Source organism: Eurosta solidaginis, chromosome 2 (assembly GCF_040869045.1).
Source record: "Eurosta solidaginis isolate ZX-2024a chromosome 2, ASM4086904v1, whole genome shotgun sequence".
Classification (NCBI taxonomy): domain Eukaryota; kingdom Metazoa; phylum Arthropoda; class Insecta; order Diptera; family Tephritidae; genus Eurosta; species Eurosta solidaginis.
In genome coordinates, this window is record NC_090320.1 from 68430538 (window position 1) to 68455605 (window position 25068).

At 37.4% G+C, this 25068-nt stretch overlaps 2 protein-coding genes and 1 long non-coding RNA gene across 9 annotated transcripts in view; all 3 read right to left on the minus strand.

Moving 5' to 3' along the window:
- Positions 1–25068, minus strand: part of kuz (zinc-dependent metalloprotease kuz) — a 678429-nt gene that overhangs the window by 64872 nt on the left and 588489 nt on the right. The window lies entirely within an intron of this gene.
- Positions 17730–19918, minus strand: LOC137239870 (uncharacterized). Its single transcript, XR_010949518.1, has 3 exons — positions 19833–19918; positions 17898–18068; positions 17730–17833 (listed from the first exon to the last, which is right to left on the minus strand). It is a non-coding gene; the product is annotated as an uncharacterized lncRNA (long non-coding RNA).
- LOC137239064 (uncharacterized) lies at positions 18647–19659 on the minus strand. The gene is made up of 4 exons (XM_067763983.1): positions 19623–19659; positions 19419–19506; positions 19166–19351; positions 18647–18815 (listed from the first exon to the last, which is right to left on the minus strand). The coding sequence occupies exons 1-4, from the start codon at positions 19657–19659 to the stop codon at positions 18647–18649; spliced, it is 480 nt and encodes a 159-aa protein (XP_067620084.1).

Here is a 25068-nt window from a genome sequence, read left to right on the forward strand (position 1 = left end):
CAAGATATGATTAGTTTTAAATCCGTACGCTGAAGACAATAATTCATAGCCGTTAAGCGAATATTTGCATGTGGTCGTCATACAACATCCCTTCCTTTTGATGTCATCAAACTGCTCAGCATTTTTCTATCTTCTCTATATTTAGTAAGTAATTTTTGTATGTATTTATATTGACGCAAATAAAATTTTACAGCAGGCATTCGTATTTTATTTTACGTAAGTGCAGCCAGCTGAGAAAATGTCTTAACCACACATTTTAACTTTATGTACGAGTATTTCAATTTTATAGAACTTTGCAATTGCCTGTACGTGACCACTTAATGTCCTACTGTCAATCATATCGAACCCTGTGCGTGAAATTAACGTAAGCGTCATTTTTTTACTTGTTGATCTCTTTGTTCTACATTACGCGGTATATTGACTGGGCAGGTAGCATAAGTTAGTAAAATACCAGCCTTTCGTTGGCAGGCTTAGCTTTGAAATTAAAGTGAAAACGGTCGAATTGGAAGAGGAGCTCGGCCTAAATATCCTCGGAGTTTTATTTAGTTACCATTTTTAAGGCACGAATAAATAGAAAAAAAACTCTTTTAAAATTTGTACTATGGCGCTTACGATAACTGAATTAAAGGGTATATATGTATGTGGATAGTAGAGACGGACCGAATCCAAGCCCAAAACGAATATTAAATTTTTTATGTTCGACCGAATCCGAACTTATACAATGAAAATTGTGTACCATTATTCAGTTCAATACATAATACCGGCAGTGCGGTATCAAGTTGAAAATGTCCCTCCGGTTTCGAAAAATTTCCAAAATTAAAAGTGTTTGCCTTTTCGCATACGCAATGAGAGTACAAATGTGTAAGATGCGGACCCGATTTAATCTTTATAATTATGAGTGATAGGTCCTGCGTAGATATTTTATTTACACTTATGAAATTTCCATACAAGACGGTGTCTTTAACGATAGTGATATACATACTTAGTATTTTGCAAAGCAATTTAAAACAAGTAAGGAAGGCTAAGTTCGGGTGTAACCGAACATTACATACTCAGTTGAGAGCTGTGGAGACAAAGTAAGGGAAATCACCATGTTGTAAAAGGAACCTAGGGTAACCCTGGAATCTGTTTGTATGACATATGTATCAAATAAAAGGTATTAATGAGTATTATAAAAGAGCGTGGGCCTAAGTTCTATAGATGTACGCCTTTTTGAGATATCGCCATAAAGATGGACCAGGGGTGACTCTAGAATTTGTTTGTACGATATGAGTATCAAAAGAAAGGTGTTAATGAGTATTTTAAGAGGGCGTGGGCCTTAGTTCTATATGTGGACGCCTTTTCGAGATATCGCCATAAACGTGGACCAGGGGTGACTCTAGAATTTGTTTGTACTATATGGGTATCAAATGAAAGGTGTTAATGAGTATTTTAAAAGGGAGTGGGCCTAAGTTCTATAGGTGGACGCATTTCGGAATATCGTTATAAAAGTGGACCTGGGTTGACGCTAGAATGCGTTTGTACAATATGGGTATCAAATGAAAGCTGCTAATGAGTATTTTAAAAGGGTGTGGGCCTTAGTTCTGTAGGTGGATTCCTTTTCGAGATATCGCCATAAAGGTGGACCAGGGGTGACACTAGAATTTGTTTGTACGATATGGGTATCAAATGAAAGGTGTTAATGAGTATTTTATTATTATTATTATTATGTATTTAGGCTTGAAATGAATTTTAAGACTAACAAAAGAGAGCACTAGCTGCTATGGCTATCAGCTCTACTTAAAATTAAAGACTATTATATAGGCACTTAATATTTACAACTTTGAGCTTAGAAAAATATATTAATACTAATACCACTACTTACAACTTAAAACTAAATAATTTCTATTTTTCACTAATTATGTATTCTTATAGTAAGAGTTAAAATATGTATTCATATGTTGTGGTTACAATTTTAACTTGATTTTTTTTTACATATTGATAAATGTCGTTGATGTTTTTATATGATGGATTTTTTAATATTTCCATTGCTCTGTTATTACCAAAAACCTCATTTCTGATATCGGCCAGGTGCTAGCAGTCATACAAAATATGGGAGATAGTTAAACGCGCTCCACAAGAAACACAATATTCAGTTTTACTGCTGTCAAAAAGATATTGATGTGTTGCGTTTGTGTGTCCCAGACGCAGTCTTGAAAATATTCGTATTTTATATTTACTTGCATCAGTTGGGTATTGAGGTGGTTCGCCACTTCTATTGATAGCGGTGTAGTGATGGTGGATATAGTTGCAGAAATCGCTTTTATTTTTTTCTTTGAAAAATACTTTCACAAATCTTTTAATGTCTATTTTTTCAATAACTGGATCAGTTGTGATTGGTGCAGAGCATGCGTATTTCGCTGCAATGTCTGCTTGTTCATTGCCTTTTATTCCAACGTGACTTGGTATCCAGAACAACAAAAGCTCTATTGTGTTATTTTTAAGAATATTTCTTATTTTTTGTATGATGTTCCAGTTTACACAATTATATGAAAATATAGATTTTATTACCGAAAGACTGTCTGTGAAAATTACAGTTTTTTGGCAATTGTTTATTGCTATTTTTAGTGCTGTGTATATAGCACTTGCTTCTGCAGTGAATATGGATGCAGATTCGTGGAGACGACTTAACGCTACCACTTCCTCCTCATCGTTTACGATGGCATAGCCTGTAGAACTTACTTTCTCTTTAGATCCGTCTGTGTAGAGAAAGTTCCAGCCTTCCTCTTTAAGTGAGTTTTTTATCTGATTGAAGGAACTTAGATACATTTCTTCTGGGGTTACGTCTTTGTGTAGTGTTGACAATGTAGTGTTGCAAATTTCTGACGACATGGACCATATCGGAGTAATGGGATGAAGCTTTGTTGTATTCGTTGGTATATCAAGTTCGGCGGCATAGTTCAGAGACGAGGATAAAGCTGAAGTTATTCTACGCTCCCTTTTCCATGACTGTATACGTTTTATATCTTCGTCGATAATTGAATTATTAGGAAAGAGAATTTTTGGCAATAGTCTGCCAACCATCTCCGTAACTCGTCTTTCAATTGAAGGAAGTCCGGCTTCCGTGAGTGCATTTGTAGTAGTAGTAGTACGGTAAGCATAAATACTAGCTCTTACAGCTTGATGATAAAGTGGTTTGATAAGATTAAGGTTAGGTGGTGTAGTTCGGCCATACAAGTAAAGTGCGTAGTCGATTTTGCTTAAAACTAAGGTTTTTACTAAATACGTTAATGTGTTAATATGAGTGAAGGTTTTCTTTGATAAGTAACATATAAGATTTACTCTATTAGCTAGTGACTTTTTTAATTCAAGGCATTGTTCTTTCCAGTAGTATCTTTGTGAAAATGTCACTCCAAGAATTTTAAGTTTATTTACATTTCCTATAGCAAAATTGTTAACATTAATGTTTATATTTGTGGAGCCACAATTACTTTTTCTACAAATATGGAATTTTTTTGACTTTTGAAATGATATCTTAGCACCTGACATATCACACCAGACTGCTATATCCTGTAAAACGGACGTTAAAATGTTACAGGCTTCGTTATTGTCATTTCATTCGCACAATATGTAAAGATCATCAGCATAAAGAAAGTGATCAACATGTGGTGTTTTAAGTATAATACTACTTATTTTATTGAAGGCTATTTGGAAAAGAGTTACCGATAGAGGTGAACCCTGCGGTATACCATTTTCCAAAGGATAGATGTTCGAATATATATTGTTAATTCTTATTTGAAAACGACGACTTGATAGGAACGATTTTACAAAGTTAAAAATGTTTTGCCCAAGTTTTAGAGAATGAAGAACATCTAGTATCACGTGAGAGCCTATTCTATCGAATGCTTTTTCGAAGTCTAATAATAATACGGTAACGTGGTTTTTTGCTGACAACGCGTTTGAAACATAAAAATCAAAATGCAGTAGGGCGTCGTCGCATCCTTTTCCGGGTTTAAAAGCTACTTAGTTATTAGCAACACATTTTCGTTCTTCCATAAACCATGACAATCTGTTTGCTATAATTCTTTCAAGAATTTTCGAAATACATGAGAGCAGTGAAATTGGCCTAAGCCCGTTAATGCTCGACATGTCTTTTTGGGGTTTTGGAATAGGGATTATCGTTGCAAGCTTCCATGCATGTGGAATTACTCCAGAGTTGAAAATTGTATTAAACAAATTAACTAGGCGTTTTTTCGCAAAAGGCGATAAATTTTTCAACATTTGATATGAAATACGATCCATACCCGGAGTTTTGCCTTTAACTTTACGAAGACAGCTATCTAGCTCAATAAGAGAAATAGGTTCTTCAATATTTTTCGCTATTTTATTATGTGTGACCAAGACAGTAAAATTATTTTGTTGGTTTTTTAACTGATTGTATGCAGGGGAAAAGTTACTATCTGATGCATAATGGGACCATTCAGTACCAATGTAATTCGCAATCTTTTCAGCATCGACAAGTGTTTCGCTCTGAGTTTTAATTGCAGTGATTGTATTGCTGCTCGATTTTCATGACAATCTGTTAATTTTGTTCCATATGTCTGCTATAGGATAGTATTTATTTATTGATTTAGTGAAACCTTCAAAGCTTTTTCTTTTTGTCTTTTTTGCTTCGAACCTGAACTTTGCATTGAGTTTTTGAAATTTAACAAATTACTAGGTACAGAGTTAGCTTTAAATAGGTGCCAGGCATCCATGGTATCCATGGGTATCAAATGAAAGGTGCTAATGAGTATTTTAAAAGGGCGTGGGTCTTAGTTCTATAGGTGGACGCCTTTTCGAGATATCTCCATAAAGGTAGACCAGGGGTGACTCTAGAATTTGTTTGTACGATATGGGTATCAATTGAAAGGTGTTAATGAGTATTTTAAAAGGGAGTGGGCCTTAGTTCTATAGGTGGATGCCCTTTCGAGATATCGCCATAAACGTGGGCCAGGGGTGACTCTAGAATTTTTGTGTACGATATGGGTATCAAATGAAAGGTGTTAATGAGTATTTTAAAAAGGAGTGGGCCTTAGTCATATATGTGGACGCCTTTTCGAGATATCGCCATAAACGTGGACCAGGGGTGACTCTAGAATGTGTTTGTACGATATGGGTATCAAATTAAAGGTATTAATGAGGGTTTTAAAAGGGAGTGGCTCTTAGTTGTATATGTGAAGGCGTTTTCGAGATATCTACCAAAATGTGGACCAGGGTGATCCAGAACATCATCTGTCGGGTACCGCTAATTTATTTATATATGTAATACCACGTACAGTATTCCTTCCAAGAATCCAAGGGCTTTTGATTTCGCCCTGCAAAACTTTTTCATTTTCTTCTACTTAATATGGTAGGTGTCACACCCATTTTACCAAGTTGTTTTCTAAAGTTATATTTTGCGTCAATAGACCAATACAATTACCATGTTTCATTCCTTTTTTCGTATTTGGTATATAATTATGGCATTTTTTTCATTTTTCGTAATTTTCGATATCGAAAAAGTGGGCGTGGTCATAGTCGGATTTCGGCCATTTTTTACACCAATACAAAGCGAGTTCAGATAAGTACGTGAACTGAGTTTAGTAAAGATATATCGATTTTTTCTCAAGTTATCGTGTTAACGGCCGAGCGGAAGGACAGATGGTCGACTGTGTATAAAAACTGGGCGGTGCTTCAACCGATTTCGCCCTTTTTCACAGAAAACAGTTATCGCCCTAGGAGCTAAGCCTCTACCAAATTTCACAAGGATTGGTTAATTTTTGTTCGACTTATGGCATTAAAAGCATCCTAGACAAATTAAATGAAAAAGGGCGGAGCCACGCCCATTTTGAAATTTTCTTTTATTTTTGTATTTTGTTGCACCATATCATTACTGGAGTTGAATGTTGGCATAATTTACTTATATGCTGTAAAGATATTAACTTTTCTTTTAAAATTTGAATTAAAAAAATTTTTTTTTTTAAAAAGTGGGCGTGTTGTTCTCCGATTTTGCTAATTTTTATTAAGCAGACATAAAGTAATAAGAGTAACGTTCATGCCAAATTTCATCATGATATCTTCAACGACTGCCAAATTACAGCTTGCAAAACTTCTAAATTACCTTCATTTAAAAGTGGGCGGTGCCACGCCCATTGTCAAACATTTTACTAGTTCTCTATTCTGCGTCATAATCTCAACTCACCTACCAAGTTTCATCGCTTAATGCATATTTGGTAATGAATTATCGCACTTTTTCGATTTTTCGAAATTTTCGATATCGAAAAAGTGGGCGTGGTTATTGTCCGATATCGTTCATTTTAAATACCGATCTGAGATGAGTGCCCGGGAACCTACATACCAAATTTCATCAAGATACCTCAAAATTTACTCAAGTTATCGTGTTAACGGACAGACGGACGGACGGACGGACGGACATGGCTCAATCGAATTTTTTTTCGATCCTGATGATTTTGATATATGGTATATAAGTAGACAACTTCACCCTTTATACCTGTACAACCAACCGTTATCCAATCAAACTTAATATACTCTGTGAGCTCTGCTCAACTGAGTATAAAAATTAGAAAAATTATCTACATTTAAAGCACCGTCACATAAGCAGCTTTTCATATACATAGATGCGTTTAGCGCAATCTTCTACATGATGAGTAGATTGCCCATATTTTTATGAAGAACGGCAGATCGACCGATACTCGCGCCATCTGTCATGAAAAAGTAGACAACTTCACGCTTTTGATTCAAGCAAACCATAAGAAAAAGAATTCGACATTTGCTTTTGCTAAGGGTGCTGCCACACTTGCAAGTGAAATTATTTTTTCCACTCGCTGGTAACTTTTCTAAAAACTGCAATTTAATAAATGAATAGAACATGTTAGCAAGTATTTTTTGAGAATGTTTATAACAGTGCTTCGCCAAATTTTGTATGTGAATGGCAAGGCGAAATAAACTTTAATTGCTAAGTCTGTAGTCCCTTTATATTTACAAATGCAACATCTTGGCATGTATAAGATTGCTTTAAACGCATCTAAATAAAAAGTTGGGGCACAGTTGTTCAGCCTTTAAGCGATATCAGAAACACGTTACAAAATAAAGTTGGTAACACTACATGGCGCCGTGCAAATAATGCAGCGTTTTTTCTAGACGTTCGATCTCTGTATATGAGGGATGACGTGTCATAAGAGTCCCGGAATTATTGGATTTGAATCTCAGTATTGTTGAAAATATCACTTAAATAATTTAAAGCTTGTTCCATAAATGAAAGGCCGGCGATAAAAAGTAGTGATCCTAGATCGAATTCTATGACCAAATATGTTTGCTTCTTACGAAAAAAACAATAAGTCCATGTATTATGAGAAAAAATTATATGTCCTGCTTTTACTGCCGTTTTATTTATTTTTTTTTCCACCGCACTTGCAGAACAGCAAATTAAGTTTTTGATTCAGAGGGGTTAAACTCATATATTTTTCAGCTTGCACTTTTTTCCTTCAACTTTCTTCTTACGGAAACACGCATATTTAAAGTACCTAGCTAATGATTTAAGGAGGGAGTGAAAAACATGAATCTCTTGGCTTTCACATAGCTTAATTTTTGCCACCTTTGATGAGTTTTTGTACACCTTTTTCGAGAAAAGTAACATTTGCTTTTCGTACTTTTTTTTCAAGGTTTTTATCGGTATGGAAAACTCAAGCTTACGCGCCCATGTTGTGCATGTCATTAAAAGAGGACAATCCAACTGGGCGCAATTCTGAGAGTTTGGTAAATTCGCTTTACAGCTCAAGGCGCTTTGCTATAGAGCCCTGCTGTAGATTTGATGAAATGTAAACTAAAATTTAGTCAAAATGACGCTCACATAATGTGCTGCAATAGAAAGTTATCAGACATTACTTGGAATCCTCCTCGTCTTTTATTTCTTGGATATAGTGCCCTTATACGCGATAATAGATTGTCATTAAGCCTCTAGTACACATAGTTTACCATAGGTTTAGCTTTTTGCCAAACTTTGTTATTCAAACTGGTGATTATGGTAATGCAAAACTGGAACAATATAACATTTCTTCATCTAATTCACTAAACATTTTTTATTATCAAACGTTCTCTTTCTGCTTTTTTGAGATTTCAAACGATTGATAAGCTAATTTTATTATGGTGTCAGTGGTTCTAGACCTTTTCGCTATGATTTTAGGTCTCTATCTTCCTTCACGTACTTTTCTTCAAATAGCTATACAGGTAAAACTATGAAAGCTTTATTGGTGAAGAAGCCCACAAAAAACCAGAATATACCACACTCTTCCCTTTTTACCCATAACGATCTGGCACATACACTTTGATAAATATTTAATGAAAAGAGAGCACTTGAATTTCAGAATATTCCTCACATACACTTTACATCGACGGCCTTTCAAATATCCCCCTTTTAATAGCAAAACAAGCAATATACTAGAGGACAAAAATATATAGAAAATGAGCGACCAGATTTTTGTTGTTGGTTTCTAGGGGGTTCTATTGCCCAGAAACTTAATCTGAAGACAAATTTTCAAAGTGGTTCAGGTTTTCGAGATATTTTCTGCTGTATCACGGGCCGACAAAAATCCAAATAAATTTTGTAACCAGAAACAGGATTATACTTTCTTGGAGGTTTCGACGCGATGGACCCGAGTCTGCAAGCTTTTAAGATATTGGAACCTAAATGTGCAAAAAACATCAAGCCTAGAAAATCGTCATCCCTATTGAATATTGAACTGCGCCATCTTTCGCCAAATGCAGTCACATGACAACATTTTCTTTAGTATTTAAAAAAAATCGTATTTTTGATCAATTTTTGAACCGAAGCGGGACCCAACTTTTATGCCGCACTGTTCGGTATCCGAACCCCAATCAAATTTTCGTTCGAACTCTAGTAAGTACTTATTCAATGCTTTTATCACTAATTAGGCATTCCAAAAGCGTGCTTTTTGCGTGGTCTTTTTAAGGCAGCTTAATCGTTATACCTCCTATCCACAATGCAAATATTTTTAAACCGTCATGTTCCTTTTGGACGTTGGCAATTCACCACCCGATACATATTTTGTATGCGGGTGGATGACATTTTCAGCTTTTAACAGTCAGAAGCAGAACAATTTGCAATAATTTGTACACTCATTATACCTTTCATGAACATGAAATGGTATATTAACTTTGGTCCGATGTTTGCAACGTTGAGAAATATAGAAGATAGACTCACCATTAAGTATACCGAATTGATCAGGGCGACGAACTGAGTTCATATAGCCATAACCGTCTATCCGTCCGTCTGTCTGTTTGAACGCAAACAAGTCCCTCAAATTTTGAGATATCTCAATGAAATTTGGCACAAGGATGTATTTTTGTATTATATTACACATTACCACTATAACATAATCTCCCATACAATCGATCGTTCAGATAAGACGATTTTGGTCATTCCTTCCGCAATTTAGAAAGTATAATCATGAAACTCGGTGGTATATATTTTAAAGTATCATAGAAGGTTTTCTGAAAAAATCACTTTGATCGGAGCTATATAGAGTATATATCCCATACAACCGATCGTTCAGATAGAAAGATTTTTGGCAATTTCTCCCTTAATTTCCAATATAAAAACGTTGAAGTTTGTGATATTTCTTCTAATATATCATAGAAGATTTCCTTTAAAAATCATTTCGATCGGAGCTATATATAATATATATCCCATACAACCGATCGTTCAGATAAAGGGGTTTTTCGCCATTTTTTATTTTATATTTATCTTAAAAATCGTTTAGGTATGTACATCTGTTCACTATATATTTCTTATCTTATACATCCGTTTATTTGGAGATTACGAACGGGATAAGATTATTGTTCAGCCCCATTCATGAAAGGTATGAAGTCTTCGGCACAGCCGAAGACAGTCCCGTCCTTACTTGTTTTTTCTTTATTTATTTATTTTTTCTCAAGAAAATCCGACTTAAACGACGGAATCAAAGAAAACTAGCTTTTACATGCAATGCACGTTTCAGTGAATCTATAAAAAATACTCATTTTTACTAAGTGAGAGAAACTGGAGCATATTATACAGTCCACTGCGCTGCAAGATTAAAAGTCCAATTGAAATAGGAGATTAAAAAGAAGGTGCAGTTATGTAGTACTTGACAGAGGAGAAAATATAAGTTGTGTGAGCATAAAACAGATGAGATCACAATTAGGCGAATAAAAGTCCAATTCGTTGAAGATGGTGTGCCGCCCGCTCACACTGACACCCGCTGCTGGTAGTACATGGTTGTCCCATCTGCGGTGCCCCCAATAAATTCAAAAAACAAAAATTCAGAAACACATTTTTTCAGAAAACATTAGTAAGCGCCCTTTTTTCAGAAAGACAAAATTCAGTGGCCAAAATTCAGAAGTGAAGCCTCAGAAGTCAAATTTTAGAAGTAAAATTTCAGAAGTCAAATTTCAGTAGTCAAATTTCAGAAGGCAGAATTCAGAAGTCAAAATTCAGAAAGTATTCAGACAGCAGAAAAAACATTAAATTTCTCTCGTTTACTTATTTGGAAGGTATTTTGTGTATACATATACAGAAAAAGTAGCACAATCTAAAATGTTAAATTGTGTGCAATGGCAATCATGTAATCAATTAAACCGTTTTCGCGTTTATCTTTTTCAAATGAATTTACAAGGATTCAAGCGGTTGATAAGAGCAATACAAAGCTGTATAGCTCCAATAGCTCCAAAGCTTCCGCAACCCAATTGTGAACTTTACCTACGCGAGGGGAATCCTGTTACAAATATACATGTATCATACACATATTTAGCAGGCGAGGCTCAGGCGACCCCATGTTACGTATGGATCCAGAGGGTGGGAGGGCGGTATGGCCTAGAAGGTTTAATGAGGTCATATTAATCGTTCCGAGATGGTTAGGCTAGTACCTTAATGGTGATTTGTTACCGGAACGTCCAAATCTATATCCGACAAAGGACCATCAATATCGATAATATTCTCCAAAACCTTCGGGGAGTGTCTTTATCGTTAATACAACAACAACAAATGAGGTTACATAGTTAAATAAATGCCGGTTGAGGTCTTTATATTTTTTCTTGCGCTTTCGATACGGCTCGCCTCCAGCTAAAAAATGCTACAATTTTGTTTCTGTTATTGCCTGTTCGTTTTTTATTTTATTTATGAAATTAAATATGTTAGGGTGTGTCCCAAACGCAATTCGAATGACGTTGTGCCACCCTTCGATAGAATTATTTCTTCGGGCTTCACTCAATTTGGTGTAATTATACATAATACATCCATAATTCGATTGGATACAACGCCTTCTTTCGACGTTGCTGTGTTCCAGGAAGTTACCAGACGGCTGAAAAAAAAATCAGAAGTCAAAATTCAGAAGGCAAATTTCTTAAGTCAAAATTCAGAGAGTAATCAGAGAGCAAAACAAAATTAAATTTTGCGCAAAATTTTTTTTATTTTTAATTTTCACTTCTGAATTTTGACTTGTGAAATTTGCCTTCTGAATTTTGGCTTCTGATATTTGACTTCTGAATTTTGATTTCTGAATTTTTGTTTTTGAGCTGTGACTTCTGAATTTTGATTTCTGAGTTGTGACTTCTGAATTTTGGCTTTCTGAATAAAGAGTTCTGACTATTGCTTTCTGAAGGAATGTATTTCTGATTTTTTTCCTGAATTTATAGGGGGAACCCCCATCCGCACCCACTGAGTCAGATTAACGTATCGTCGTCGTTTTTTATTCTTATCAACTTTTCAGTTAATCAGCTCACTGGATTAACAACTGAATGTTCCATATTATAATAATATATTACGGCATCATCAGTAATTGGCACGTAGCACGAATATTTTGATGTCACGGATTTAACGGATTTAACGGATATAACGATATAGTGTTAAATAAGTTTCAATAAGATTTTACTTATTCTCTCCACCTCCGGACCCCTGCCCCCCCTCATGCCCATTCCATCCTTCCTTTCTCTATCTGTCTTCGTCTCTCTCTCATCCTCACCCTTTCCTTCTCCGACTCTATATTCCTCCTTCTTCTCTTTCTTTCTAAAGCTCTCTTTCTTTATCCTGTACTGTTCCCTTCTCCGCAACTATCTCCCCCTTCCTTTTTCTTCACTATGTTCACTCCCCTTCGTGTTCGTCTTCCGTCCCTCCCTGCATCTCTATCTTTTCTCCTTTTCTTCACGCAACTTTTTCTCCCTCTCTTTCTGCCTCAGTTTATTAAATAACACCGCATCTCAAAATTTTTGTCAACAACTATCTGTCTCAAATTTAAATTGAAGAGCGCTCTTTTTTATTTCAGCTGAAACTGTATTGAATTTATGCTAAGATAGGGTATTTTGAAATAAATTCCCGACATAAAGTTTTTTGAGCCGAAGTTTAAATAGAACATTATTCAATAAATACTGAGACAAGGCGTTCTTTCTAAATTTTAGTATAGGGCGGTTTTAATAGTTTAGCGGAAATAAGGGGTTTAAACGGCAGCCGAGATGGGGTGATATCCCAATCAGATGTGGATACGATAATCTAGGCTAGGTACAAAATTTCAAACAATCAAATTCCTTGCCAATTTTCTGAAAAAACTTATCCGGGTTTTCATGAAGTTCATGGACGGGATAGATAAACATAAGTATATGTACAAGTTGACTAGGCAGACGTTGTCCTATCATATATTTCGTTTACCTGCGTGGCTTTCAAGAGGTTTTATCGCTTAACTCCTCCTCCCTCGTTTTTCCACTCTCGCACTCCCCCTTTTTCCTGCATGTCTTCCTATCCCTCTAGCATTCGTCTCTCTTTGCGTTTCTTTCTCGGCCACCGTATTTTTCTCTTCCTATCATCCTGTATCTCTCTCTCTTTATTTTCTCTCACTTCTTCTCAATCTCTAACTTCTTCTCTATTTTTCCATTGTTCTCCATTTCTCTCGCTTCCTGTATTCAAAAATTCGTACCATAAATTAGATTATTTTACAGAGCTCCTAATAATATAGGTTTTGTGGCATAAATAGGTATAAAATAAGATCGCGGGTTTGAATAATAACAAAAAAATTGTATTTATAAAATAAATAAAATAAATGTAAGGCGCGGTAAATTCCGAATAGATCTAAGGCCGAGCTTCTCTTCCAATTTGCGTCGTGCTCCTCTTGATTTTCCCTACAAAATGGCCGGACGGGGTCTACATGTTTTATGCCGACTCCGAACGGCATCTGAAAGGCAGCACGGTGAGCCTGAAGCAAGTTTAATTGAAGGGTCAAAGCACAACCGATTTTCTCGTGGATTCTTATTTTATGGACCAAATTAAGTCAGAATCCAAAATGTAAGCTTTTTCAGTACTAACTTTTTTGATCTTTTTTGATTTGTGGTCCGATTTGGCTAACATTTGGAACAATACAAGAATAAAAATCGACCTATGCAAAAAAAAATTCCGCTAGGTGGCGCATTGATCGAGATATTCACAAAAATCGTATTTGTGGTCCGATTTGGCTCCTATTTGGAACACATTATACATACATGAATAGAAAACGGCCTGCGAAAAAAATTGCCGCTAGGTGGAGATTTTTGTTAATATATCGATCCTTGCGCCACCTAGCGGAAATTTTTTTGCACAGGTCGATTTCTATTCTTGTATGTATTATGTGTTCCAAATATGAGCCAAATCGGACAACAAATACGATTTTTGTGAACATCTCGATCCATGCGCCACCTAGCGGCAATTTTTTGCATAGGTCGATTTCTATTCTTGTATGTATTACGTGTTCCAAATATGAGCCAAATCGGACCACAAACCAAAAAAGATCAAAAAAGTTAGTACTGATTTTTTGCTATTTTCAAAATTTAAATCGAATTTTCTCAAAAACGGCTCGGTAGAAAAAGCTTAAATTTTGGATTCTGACTTAGTTTGCTCCATAAAATAAGAATCCACGAGAAAATCGGTTGTTATTTGACCCTTCAATTAAACTTGCTTCAGGCACACCGTGGCAGATGAGTTTTCAATGAGAGATTTTCATGGCAGAAATACACTCGGAGCGCTTGCCAAACACTGCCGAGGGGCGACCCCGCTTAGAAAAATGTTCTTCTAATTGAAAAACCTTATTTCTAAAATTTTGATGTTGCTTTGCCCGAGGTGCGAATCCAGGGCATATGGTGTGGCAGGCGGAGCACGCTACCATCACACCACGGCGGCCGCCGTATGTATGTGACGCGTAAATATGTATTTCATGCAGAAATCAAGTGAAATGAAGTGAAAGTGCATACATATATGCAGGTAGGATGCTATAGAGAATGATGGTGCGTTACACTATTTGATCTGGAACAAAGCTCTTAAAAATTGAAACTGTGACTGTTCTAGTACGAGTAATATGATTGTAGTGGTGGTGGTTAAGTCGTTAATTAACGAACAATGACACAAGTCGAACGCACACATTGTTTGCTAATATTCAAAAAGCATGCTATGAAAATACTACTTCACTGCACGAAAGTACCATAGAATCAATTATGTAAAAATTTTAAAACGTTTTAGATATTATTTGCAATAAGTATTATACTAAAATGCGTAAATAAAAGATAGTCCCCTCCGATGTTGCCACTCCGCTTGTACAGCAACGACTAACACATTCAATAAATGAAATAGCGAAGCAATCCATGTGAATCCTATCGGACCAATTGTGCTATGAAAGGACAAAATCTGATCTAAATCAAACAAAATGAATATGATGTGGTGAGAAAGTCTGGCTGAACGTGTGTTTGACGCGTTTGGTTCACAGCGAGCAAACAAACAAACCGCATTTTCTGATTAAGCAATTTTGGTTATATTAGAAAGGAATCAACTATTTTTTGATACAGAACAAAATTAAATATTTTAAAGTTTAATTGCAAAAAATAATATTTCTATCGATTGATTCGTTTTTGATTCACATTTAGCCACATTATGGCAAACTCTCCTTTCATAGATTCCTCTAAATTATATTGGAAATAAATATTTTTATTTTTTAAGATGTGCAGATTATTGCATTTTTTCCTTCTTTTTACATGCAACTCTTTTAGGCAAATTGACATTGGAGTATATTAGGTTTAAAGAAACCCCCTAGCGGATTAAATAAATAAATGTAACCTCCGAAGAGATTTTAGGCAGAGCTGCTCTTCCAATTTGGGTCGTGCTCCTTTTTGTTTTTCCTACAAATTGCCGGGACGGGACCTACTTGTTTAATGCCGACTCCGAATGGCATCTGCAAGGCAGATGAGTTTCACTATAAAGCTTTTGATGGCAGAAATACACTCGGAGTGTTTGCCAAACACTGCCGAGGGGCGATCCCGGTTAGAAAACTTTTATTCTAATTGAAAAAACTTGTTTCTAAAATTTTGATTATCCTTTGCCCGGGGCGTGAACTCAGGATCTTCGGTGTAGTAGGCGCTACCATCACATCAATTCCAATTTGGATCGTGTTCCTTTTTGTTTTTCTTACAAATTGCCGGGACGGGACCTACTTGTTTAATGCCGACTCCGAATGGCATCTGCAAGGCAGATGAGTTTCACTATAAAGCTTTTGATGGCAGAAATACACTCGGAGTGCTTGCCAAACACTGCCGAGGGGCGATCCCGGTTAGAAAACTTTTATTCTAATTGAAAAAACTTGTTTCTAAAATTTTGATTATCCTTTGCCCGGGGCGTGAACCCAGGATCTTCGGTGTAGTAGGCGCTGCCATCACATCAATTCCAATTTAGGTCGTGTTCCTTTTTGTTTTTCTTACAAATTGCCGGGACGGGACCTACTTGTTTAATGCCGACTCCGAACGGCATCTGCAAGGCAGATGAGTTTCACTATAAAGCTTTTCATGGCAGAAATACACTCGGAGTGCTTGCCAAACACTGCCGAGGGGCGATCCCGGTTAGAAAACTTTTATTCTAATTGAAAAAACTTGTTTCTAAAATTTTGATTATCCTTTGCCCTGGGAGTGAATCCAGGATCTTCGGTGTGGTAGGCGCTACCATGGCGGTCCCAGCGGATTAGGGAGCTTAAAATACACCCGGGCCAGGTATGCATGTCGTAGGAGGTGACTAAAATACCAAATTGATTGAGGAGGTTGTGTAGCGCAACCCTATCAAGGGGTTGCCAGCGCAATTTATAGCTTCTCCATCCCAATTGTCCGTAGCGAGTCCTGTTTCTTTAACTGCCGAGGCTCTGGCCAGGGGGTGGGAGGGCGATATGGCCTAGAAGGCTTCATGTGGCCATAATAAATCGTTCCAGAGATTGTGGGGCCATTACCTTAATGGTGCTTGTTACCGGAACGTACTGGATCTGCATCCGTCAAAGGACCATCAACATCGATAACACACCCCAAGGCCTTCGGGGAGTGTCCTTATCGCTACAACAACAACAACAAAGTTTAAATAAACCTCAAACATAAAAACTCATCTACATACATCAGTATACTCCCATACAGCTTTAACGTCCAAAATTCGGCTCAAAGCACTCTTCGTTTATGTGAGGTGAGAAGTAATTTGTGTTAAGAAAAAACAACATATTTACGTATGTATGTATGTATGCATATAGGAAACCACCCAGCAGCAAAAGGTAATCACTAGGAAAGGAGTTGGTAATAGCAAAAGTGAGGGCAATATCGCTGAATTCTATGCTGAAATTTAACACAGCGATGTCCTACGAAATTCATATCTTACCAAATCGCATACCTAAAAATATGAGTTTTTCAATGGTGTACATAATCGATTCGGATATTCAAAGGTGATGGCGGGTCAGGCTCGCGCCTTACCTTAACATATACCCAAGAATATGAACTTATTGTCTGACCTTTATACTTGCTCGCATACCCTTTCCTAGTAGTGATCATTTGCACGTATTACGTGCTCATATACTCATGACTATGGGTTGATCAATTTTACGAAATACCATCGCATATACCAAGAAATATGAAGAATCAATTATCCTTAAGAATGGCTATTATATCCACTATTTGATGTGATCAGTTGTGCGCGTTGCGAGCTCATGTACCAGAAGATATGAAGCGGTCAGTTATATGTATTATTCGTCTGTACACCCAGTTATAAAGGATAGTAAATGCATGCTTATCTATTTCTTTTAATTTAAGTAAAATATATTTAATTTTAATATACTTAAACATTAATAAAATTACAGTCAAAAAAGAAGAAACTAACTTCAATTCATTTTAAATCGTTAAATAAAGTAATATAATAAAATATAATAACATATTTGCGTATTAAATAAAGTTTATCAAAATTATTTTGTTGCTTTTGCAGTTTGCCTTATGGTATCGATTTTTCGCCATTTTGAATGATCTTCTAATGTCCCGTTCATAATCCCGTCTGGTGTACCCTTCAGTTTATATTGCTTTTGAAAAAGAAAACAAAATAAATAATAAAACATATGTATCAAAAATTTCGAATGGGTAAATTTTACCGTATAGGGCATCATGGAGGTTCTCATATTTTTTAAACGGGGTTTTTTTTTTGCAATTCATCATAATTAATCTGGGCCATGGTTTTGTCGCTGAGAATTTTTTGAAGCCGTTTATAATGCCAACTTGCCCAATAATGTTCCTAATATTGGAAACCTGGTTAAAATTATGCACAATAAATTAATAAAAAAAAATTAAAAACCATATTAGCGCAATTTCATACTCACATATACATCTTTGTTTTTCGCAACATAGTTTTCAATTTCATCGAGACTCCTCACATCAAGAACTGGAAATTTTACTTTCTTCTCCACTTTCTCCAGAACCCTTTGCATAAGCAAATTATTTTTTGTCTGGATGTTAATTAAGGCTGCAATTCACAAAAATGGTTTAAAATTATACAAATTAAAAATATGATTTATTTTTATAATAACCATTTAACTTTTCCGTTGCTGCACTTATTTGCTTTTTTATATTGTTCAACTCCATTTGTATATTGTCCGGGCCTGGAGAAATGTTTTCGCCATTTAGTCTGGCATTGCATCTAAAAACTGGTGTAAATATGCCGTCCGACATCTTTGAGATTTGTGCTTCTGATTCTTAAACTGTATGCAAAATGGGAATAAATAAATATTCCTTATCATTAATTGGAAAGTAAAAAAAAATTATAATCGACCTCTTTTACGTTGATCATTTCTTGATTTTCAATAGGTGTAAAATGCTTTGCAGTTAGTAAATCTTTTACCTATAACTAAAACTTCGTTTCTTCCCTTGAAAAGCGAATAATTTTAAGTGGACTACCACCAGCAAAATAAATATTGTCAGCCTGTTTTGTTTTTAAAGTGTAATAGGTCGAAATGTACGTTTTAAGGTACCCAAATTTATAAATTTTGCGACCAATAAATTTTTCTTTTCTAATAGTTTCACAGTGTTGGTCTTTGTTATTTATTTGCTCGAGAATTTGAGTAGGTTTTCTTATACATTTTTTCAATTTTTGTAAATAGTTTTCAAAACTATATTCCGTGAGAGTTTACAAATCCTATTTCTTGTACACATTCTGTCAAATGAAGGACAGAATGTGTAAAAGATAACTGCTCTTCGAGATAAATAACGGGAAAGAGATTAACAAAGTATTGCAGAATATCTTGAGCAACACCGATATTTGCCCGATATTTTGTTTCTGTTAAAAGGAGCCTATATATGCAGCGTGTAGCAGGAGAAAATGATTATAAACATTTGCGTCAACAGAATCTTTTAGGACAAAAATGCCCATATAGAGTATAAATTGTCGGAACTCTACAGCCTTCCATCGCTTTATTTCTTCAAAACATCTTGGTTTGCGAGCAAATTCACTGGGAACGAAATACTTTAAAGAAAGCATTTTACTTGACAAATTCTCCTTTTCTCTTTTATTAAGTTTCGGAAAGTTTGTTTTCCCATTCCTTATGCAAATAATTATTTTCTTGACAACACCCAAGTCAACCATGTGCATCACGTCTAGGGGAAACGATGTCACCATTTTTATACTTAAATCTTCTAGTACAGAGCTTTCACCAGTCAAAGGTTTTTGATAGTTATCGTACGTTCTTAATAAAAAACCTTCGTCAGTCCGTGGTGATGATTTTAATGTGCTATAAACTGTTCTATTATTTTTCGTTTCACTACTTGACAACACCGGGTGCATCCTTCCAAGGCATTGTGCCCCAAGGTTTGACACAAAACTGCTTTTGCAGGAGAATCACAAATAAAAGCTCTCATTTTTATTTCAAGGATTTTTCCATTTATATTCAACCCGTTTTTTAGTAAATTTGATAATTCAGACGCAAAATCTTTTAAATAATTATTTACGCTGGATGGTTTTTTGGTGCCTAAATACAAGTAACATAACCTCAGTATTTAAGTCAGGGAAAATCTTTCCTAAAATGGGACACAGCGATTGTCCTGAGCTTTTGTACAAGGGAACGCCGTCAATACCAATGTCCAACACTACTGTCTCTTTGTTTTTAATAACATCACTGATTCTACGCAATTTATTTTCTATCCCTAGGTGTAAATATGTACCGGGTAAAACATTTCCGATAAGGGTGGCCTGCCTGGTAATCAGTGACCGGAGCAAGTTGGAACATCCAAATGCCACTTATTCAAAACCCTCAATAAACCATTAAAAGCTGCACGTGTTATATTGTTACAGCCCATTGTTGTAAATCTACTGTCAAGCTGCCTTCACGTTCGTTAGAATTTTCTGAACTACAGTTCTCGACATTCAACTCATTTGGTTCGTCATTATTTTGATTTAAATTATCATTTCTAATAATTTTCTTTTTTTTCTGCGTTTATAAAACGCCTTTCATGACGTTTACTATACATACCTGATTTTTATTCACTCAACACTTCACAATTAATAAATTAAGTAACTTTTTTAATTCACCTTTTAATAATATTCCAGTTAAATGTCAACTTTTATTTGCTTCCACTTCTAATGCACTCTGAAATCGTACTAAAGAAGAAAACAAAAAATTTAAGCACGCCAACGTTCGGCTCCGCAGTTACACGAGTAACGGGCACTAGAAACAAAAACAAACACGTGTTACCGCCTGAAAGTTCGTAGAAAGCTAAAAACTGAATAACTCGCGTAACTGGGGAAATGATTCAATCAGTCGATCCCCCAAGAAGATGTACAACTCGCTTACCGAGAGTTATGGGTAATTCAGTCGAACGTATTTCTGGAAATATTTTAAATGGAATATGGGTCATTCAGTTGGGAACTGTGCTGTTTCCTTTGAATCGAGCATTAAAATTTCTATAGAAGAACAAGAACAAAAATATTTGCCGTTTAATTCGAATTTACCTCGTGCCCTGCCCCACAACATATTACAGACTCGCTGATATTTTTCAGTAATGAAACTTTTTGCTGGTGGGCAAATATAGCAGGAGAAACAAACACAACTGTCAGAATAGATTTTTGTTTACCCGATGCATGAAAAGCAAAGTCAAAATGCGTCTACTAAACAGAGAATGTGTGCATGTATATGTGTGTGTATGTGAGCTATTATGAGGAGAAGATTGAACATAGGATGAAAAGCAATCGAATGAATTTGCAACTACCGGTAGCCGGAGGTAAAAAAAAAGTATTGAATATCGTAGCAAATGCAGGTAGACGATTTTGTAAACAGACACAGATTAGGCGGCAAATATGCAGATTGATAATGAGCAAAAGACTTAGAAAAAGTGGTTGGTCGGCGGTGACCGATAGGCTTTGAGAAGGAGTTAAGGTGCATACTCATAAAATGGCAATTGCTTTTAGAAAGTGCCGACAATCGCATCAAACCAATACACATAAACAAAAACAAAAGCAATATAAGCTGGTGTGGTTGTTAACCACTTAGCCAATTTAATTTTGTATCAAATGGACGTATATTTATTATGTAGATAATTTATATTAAGTTACAAAAATGTGAAATTGTTAAATATTGAATTCTTATTAATTTTGTATAGAAGCGTCAGCTTAGTTCAGTTGGTAGCGATTCAATGAATTGTCTCCGGTTGCAATTTGAACTTGCAACCGCCAGCGAATGACAAGAGGAAACATAAACGAAGAAGAACTGCCACATAGAATGGTATTGCCAGATGCTGTGTGCTATGTGTGTCCCCACATTACTCCCCCCTAAGTGATGGTATTACTGTAGAATTTTGTTGTAGTGGTAAACTTGTTGAAAGCGACGGTTATAAACGATACCCCAAAAAATTCACCGTGGCTGCACCCAATACGCATTTGTCGGCGTTAACACATAGGCCGTATTTGCTCAGCCGGTGGAATACTGCTCGAAGGTGTCTTTCGTGTTGCTGCTCTCCTGTTGATGCCACTAGCAGATCGTCTATGTATGCGTATACGAAGTCGAGACCTGCTAGTGCCTCATTAATGAAGCGTTGGAACGTTTGGGCTGCGTTTCGGAGTCCGAACGGCATGCTTACGAACTCGTACAGTCCAAACGGGGTGATTATGGCTGTTTTTGGGATGTCCTCCTCTGCTACCGGAATATGGTGGAATGCGCGCTTGAGGTCGATTGTGGAAAAAATATTTTTGTTTGCTAAAGTTGTGGAGTAGTCATGAAGTAATGAAATCGGATACCGATCGGGAACCGTTTGCTCATTCAGTCTGCGGTAGTCCCCGCACGGTCTCCAATCCCCTGATTTCTTCCTGGCCATGTGTAAAGGGCTGGCCCATGGGCTGTTAGACGGTCTGGCATGACCGAGTTCGACCAGTAACCGGAATTCGTCCTTAGCAACTTTAAGTCTTTCAGGGCATAATTGCCGTCGGCGGTGACCTATAGGCTTTGAGAAGGAGTTAAGGTGCATACTCATAAAATGGCAATTGCTTTTAGAAAGTGCCGACAATCGCATCAAACCAATACACATAAACAAAAACAAAAGCAATATAAGCTGGTGTGGTTGTTAACCACTTAGCCAATTTAATTTTGTATCAAATGGACGTATATTTATTATGTAGATAATTTATATTAAGTTACAAAAATGTGAAATTGTTAAATATTGAATTCTTATTAATTTTGTATAGAAGCGTCAGCTTAGTTCAGTTGGTAGCGATTCAATGAATTGTCTCCGGTTACAATTTGAACTTGCAACCGCCAGCGAATGACAAGAGGAAACAGAAACGAAGAAGAACTGCCACATAGAATGGTATTGCCAGATGCTGTGTGCTATGTGTGTCCCCACATTACTCCCCCCTAAGTGATGGTATTACTGTAGAATTTTGTTGTAGTGGTAAACTTGTTGAAAGCGACGGTTGTTGAGGCATGTTTGAATTGATGAGAACACGTCGGTGAGGTAGTTCTCCAAAAAATTCGTCACTTGCTACATGAGCTGGCTTGAGACGTTCGATGCTAATGTTGGAGTGCTTGCGATTCTCGTCGACAGTGTAGACTCGCTCGTCTACTCTTTTGATTATTTTATGTGGGCCTGTATAGGGTTGATCCAGGGGACGCTTGGTTGCATCGACTCTTATAAAAACGTGGGTGCATTTAGATAAGTCCTCAAAGCAGAACGTTTTCTGTCGGCAATGGTGTGTGGTGGGAGCTGGCCGAATAGTTCTCATATGTTTGCGGAAATCGTTGATGAAATTCTGTGAGTCTACTGGGGCTTCTGCGTTCGCGAAGAATTCACCAGGAACCTTGAGTGTCGTTCCGTATAAATATTCGGCTGGTGATGCTTTTAAATCGTTCTTGTAGCACGTTCTCAATCCCAGCAAGACTGTTGGAAACGCTCGGGTCCACTGGGGAATTTGGTGGCACATAATGGACGCATTGAGGGTACGATGCCATCTTTCAACCAATCCATTAGAGGCTGGATGATACGCCGTGGTTCGAATTCGTTTGCCTCCAACTAATCTCGACAGGGCCGTGAATAATGCACTTTCGAACTGCGTACCCTGGTCGGTTGTCATAAGCTTAGGGCATCCAAAGCGTGCGATCCAATTAGAATAGAAAGCACTTGCGACTGTATCTGCTGTTATGTCCTTTATGGGGACGGCTTCCGGCCATTTAGTAAATCGGTCAATCACCGTGAGATAGTACCTATATCCTTGTGACTCTGGCAAAGGCCCGACTAAATCCAAATGTACATGTTCAAATCTTTCATCGGGACTGTCGAAAAAGGTTGGTGAAGCATGTACGTGGCGATTGTCTTTTGAACGTTGGCAAGGGAGGCAGAGGCGAGCCCATCGGGTGATGTCTTTGTTCATGGACGGCCATACGTATCGCTGCGCGACTATTTTGACTGTGGCTCTCCCACTGGGGTGTGCTAGATTATGCAGTGCGTCGAAAACCTTACGACGAAGTTCTGATGGCACGAATGGTCTTACGTTATTGGTAGAAATATCGCAATGTACTACTTGTTGACTATGGCTGAATGTCAGTGGGTGAAACTTGAGCGATGTGTCGTTGTGAACCAACAGTCTTTGTAGCTCCTCATCTGTTGTTTGGGCTCGAGATAGTTCGTCATGGTCAATTGCCAATGGGAGGTGCATAGTGTCAATCCGTGAGAACGTATCTGCTACATTATTGTTAGTACCGGAAATATATTGAAAATTGGTGGTGAATTGGCTGATAAAACTGAGCTGCCTAATTTGTCGAGGCGATGATTTGTCAGATTGTTGTTTAAAAGCGTAAATAAGGGGCTTGTGGTCGGTCCTGACAACAAATTCGCGACCTTCTACCCAATGGGGAAAATTCTTTATTGCTTCGTATACCGCAGTCAATTCCCTGTCGTATGTACTATAATTCTTTTGTGCCGGTGACAGTTTCTTTGAAAAGAATCCTAAAGGTTGCCAAGTGCTGTTGCTGTTTTGCTCGAGTACTGCTCCGAGCGCTGTGATGGAGGAGTCACATGTGATCCGAATTTCGGCTGATGGACAGGGGTGTGCAAGTAAAGTGGCCTTCGCGAGATGGTCCTTTATGGAAACGAAAGCAGACTCTGCTTCTGCTGTCCATGGCACTGGCCTTCGATCGTTTTTCTTTGAATCTTTTAGAAATTCTTTGAGTGGAGCTTGAACCGTGGCGGCATTTTTCATGTGGCGTCTATAAAAATTCACAGCTCCAATAAACCTTCGTAACTCCAAAATGGTATTTGGCTTCGGGAAATTAAGCAGGTCTTTAACTCTATCCGGTAGTGGTGTTGACCCGGCCGCTGATAAACGATACCCCAAAAAATTCACCGTGGCTGCACCCAATACGCATTTGTCGGCGTTAACACATAGGCCGTATTTGCTCAGCCGGTGGAATACTGCTCGAAGGTGTCTTTCGTGTTGCTGCTCTCCTGTTGATGCCACTAGCAGATCGTCTATGTATGCGTATACGAAGTCGAGACCTGCTAGTGCCTCATTAATGAAGCGTTGGAACGTTTGGGCTGCGTTTCGGAGTCCGAACGGCATGCTTACGAACTCGTACAGTCCAAACGGGGTGATTATGGCTGTTTTTGGGATGTCCTCCTCTGCTGCCGGAATATGGTGGAATGCGCGCTTGAGGTCGATTGTGGAAAAAATATTTTTGTTTGCTAAAATTGTGGAGTAGTCATGAAGTAATGAAATCGGATACCGATCGGGAACCGTTTGCTCATTCAGTCTGCGGTAGTCCCCGCACGGTCTCCAATCCCCTGATTTCTTCCTGGCCATGTGTAAAGGGCTGGCCCATGGGCTGTTAGACGGTCTGGCATGACCGAGTTCGACCAGTAACCGGAATTCGTCCTTAGCAACTTTAAGTCTTTCAGGGCATAATTGCCGTACGCGTTGTACGCATGGAGGGCCAGTGGTTGTAATGTAGTGTTTGACTGAACGTTTGGTTGCCGTGAGGTTGGACGGGTTACCTAACAGTTCAGGAAAGCTTTTGAGGATGCTTGTAAACCTGCTCGTACCGCTGAGCGCCGTAATGTTTGTGATAGGTGCTGTAGCGAACGACCCTGTGCTACGTGAACCGGAGCCTCGATCGATGATACACGCGCGCTTCAGATCCACCATTAGCCCATGTTCATGGATCAAATCTGCGCCGATGATTGGGTATGGGACATTGGCAATGCAAAATACCCACCGGATCGGAT

What these genes read in the sequence shown, in the direction of transcription:
- LOC137239064 (XM_067763983.1), bottom strand. Translation starts at nt 19,659, where the DNA reads ATGGGCTGTAACAATATAACACGTGCAGCTTTTAATG. An exon ending in GGTATTGACGGCGTTCCCTT is followed by an intron (nt 19,352 to 19,418) that starts GTACAAAAGCTC and finishes TTAAATACTGAG; the next exon opens with GTTATGTTACTTGTATTTAG. An exon ending in GTTTTGTGTCAAACCTTGGG is followed by an intron (nt 18,816 to 19,165) that starts GCACAATGCCTT and finishes TTTCGTTCCCAG; the next exon opens with TGAATTTGCTCGCAAACCAA.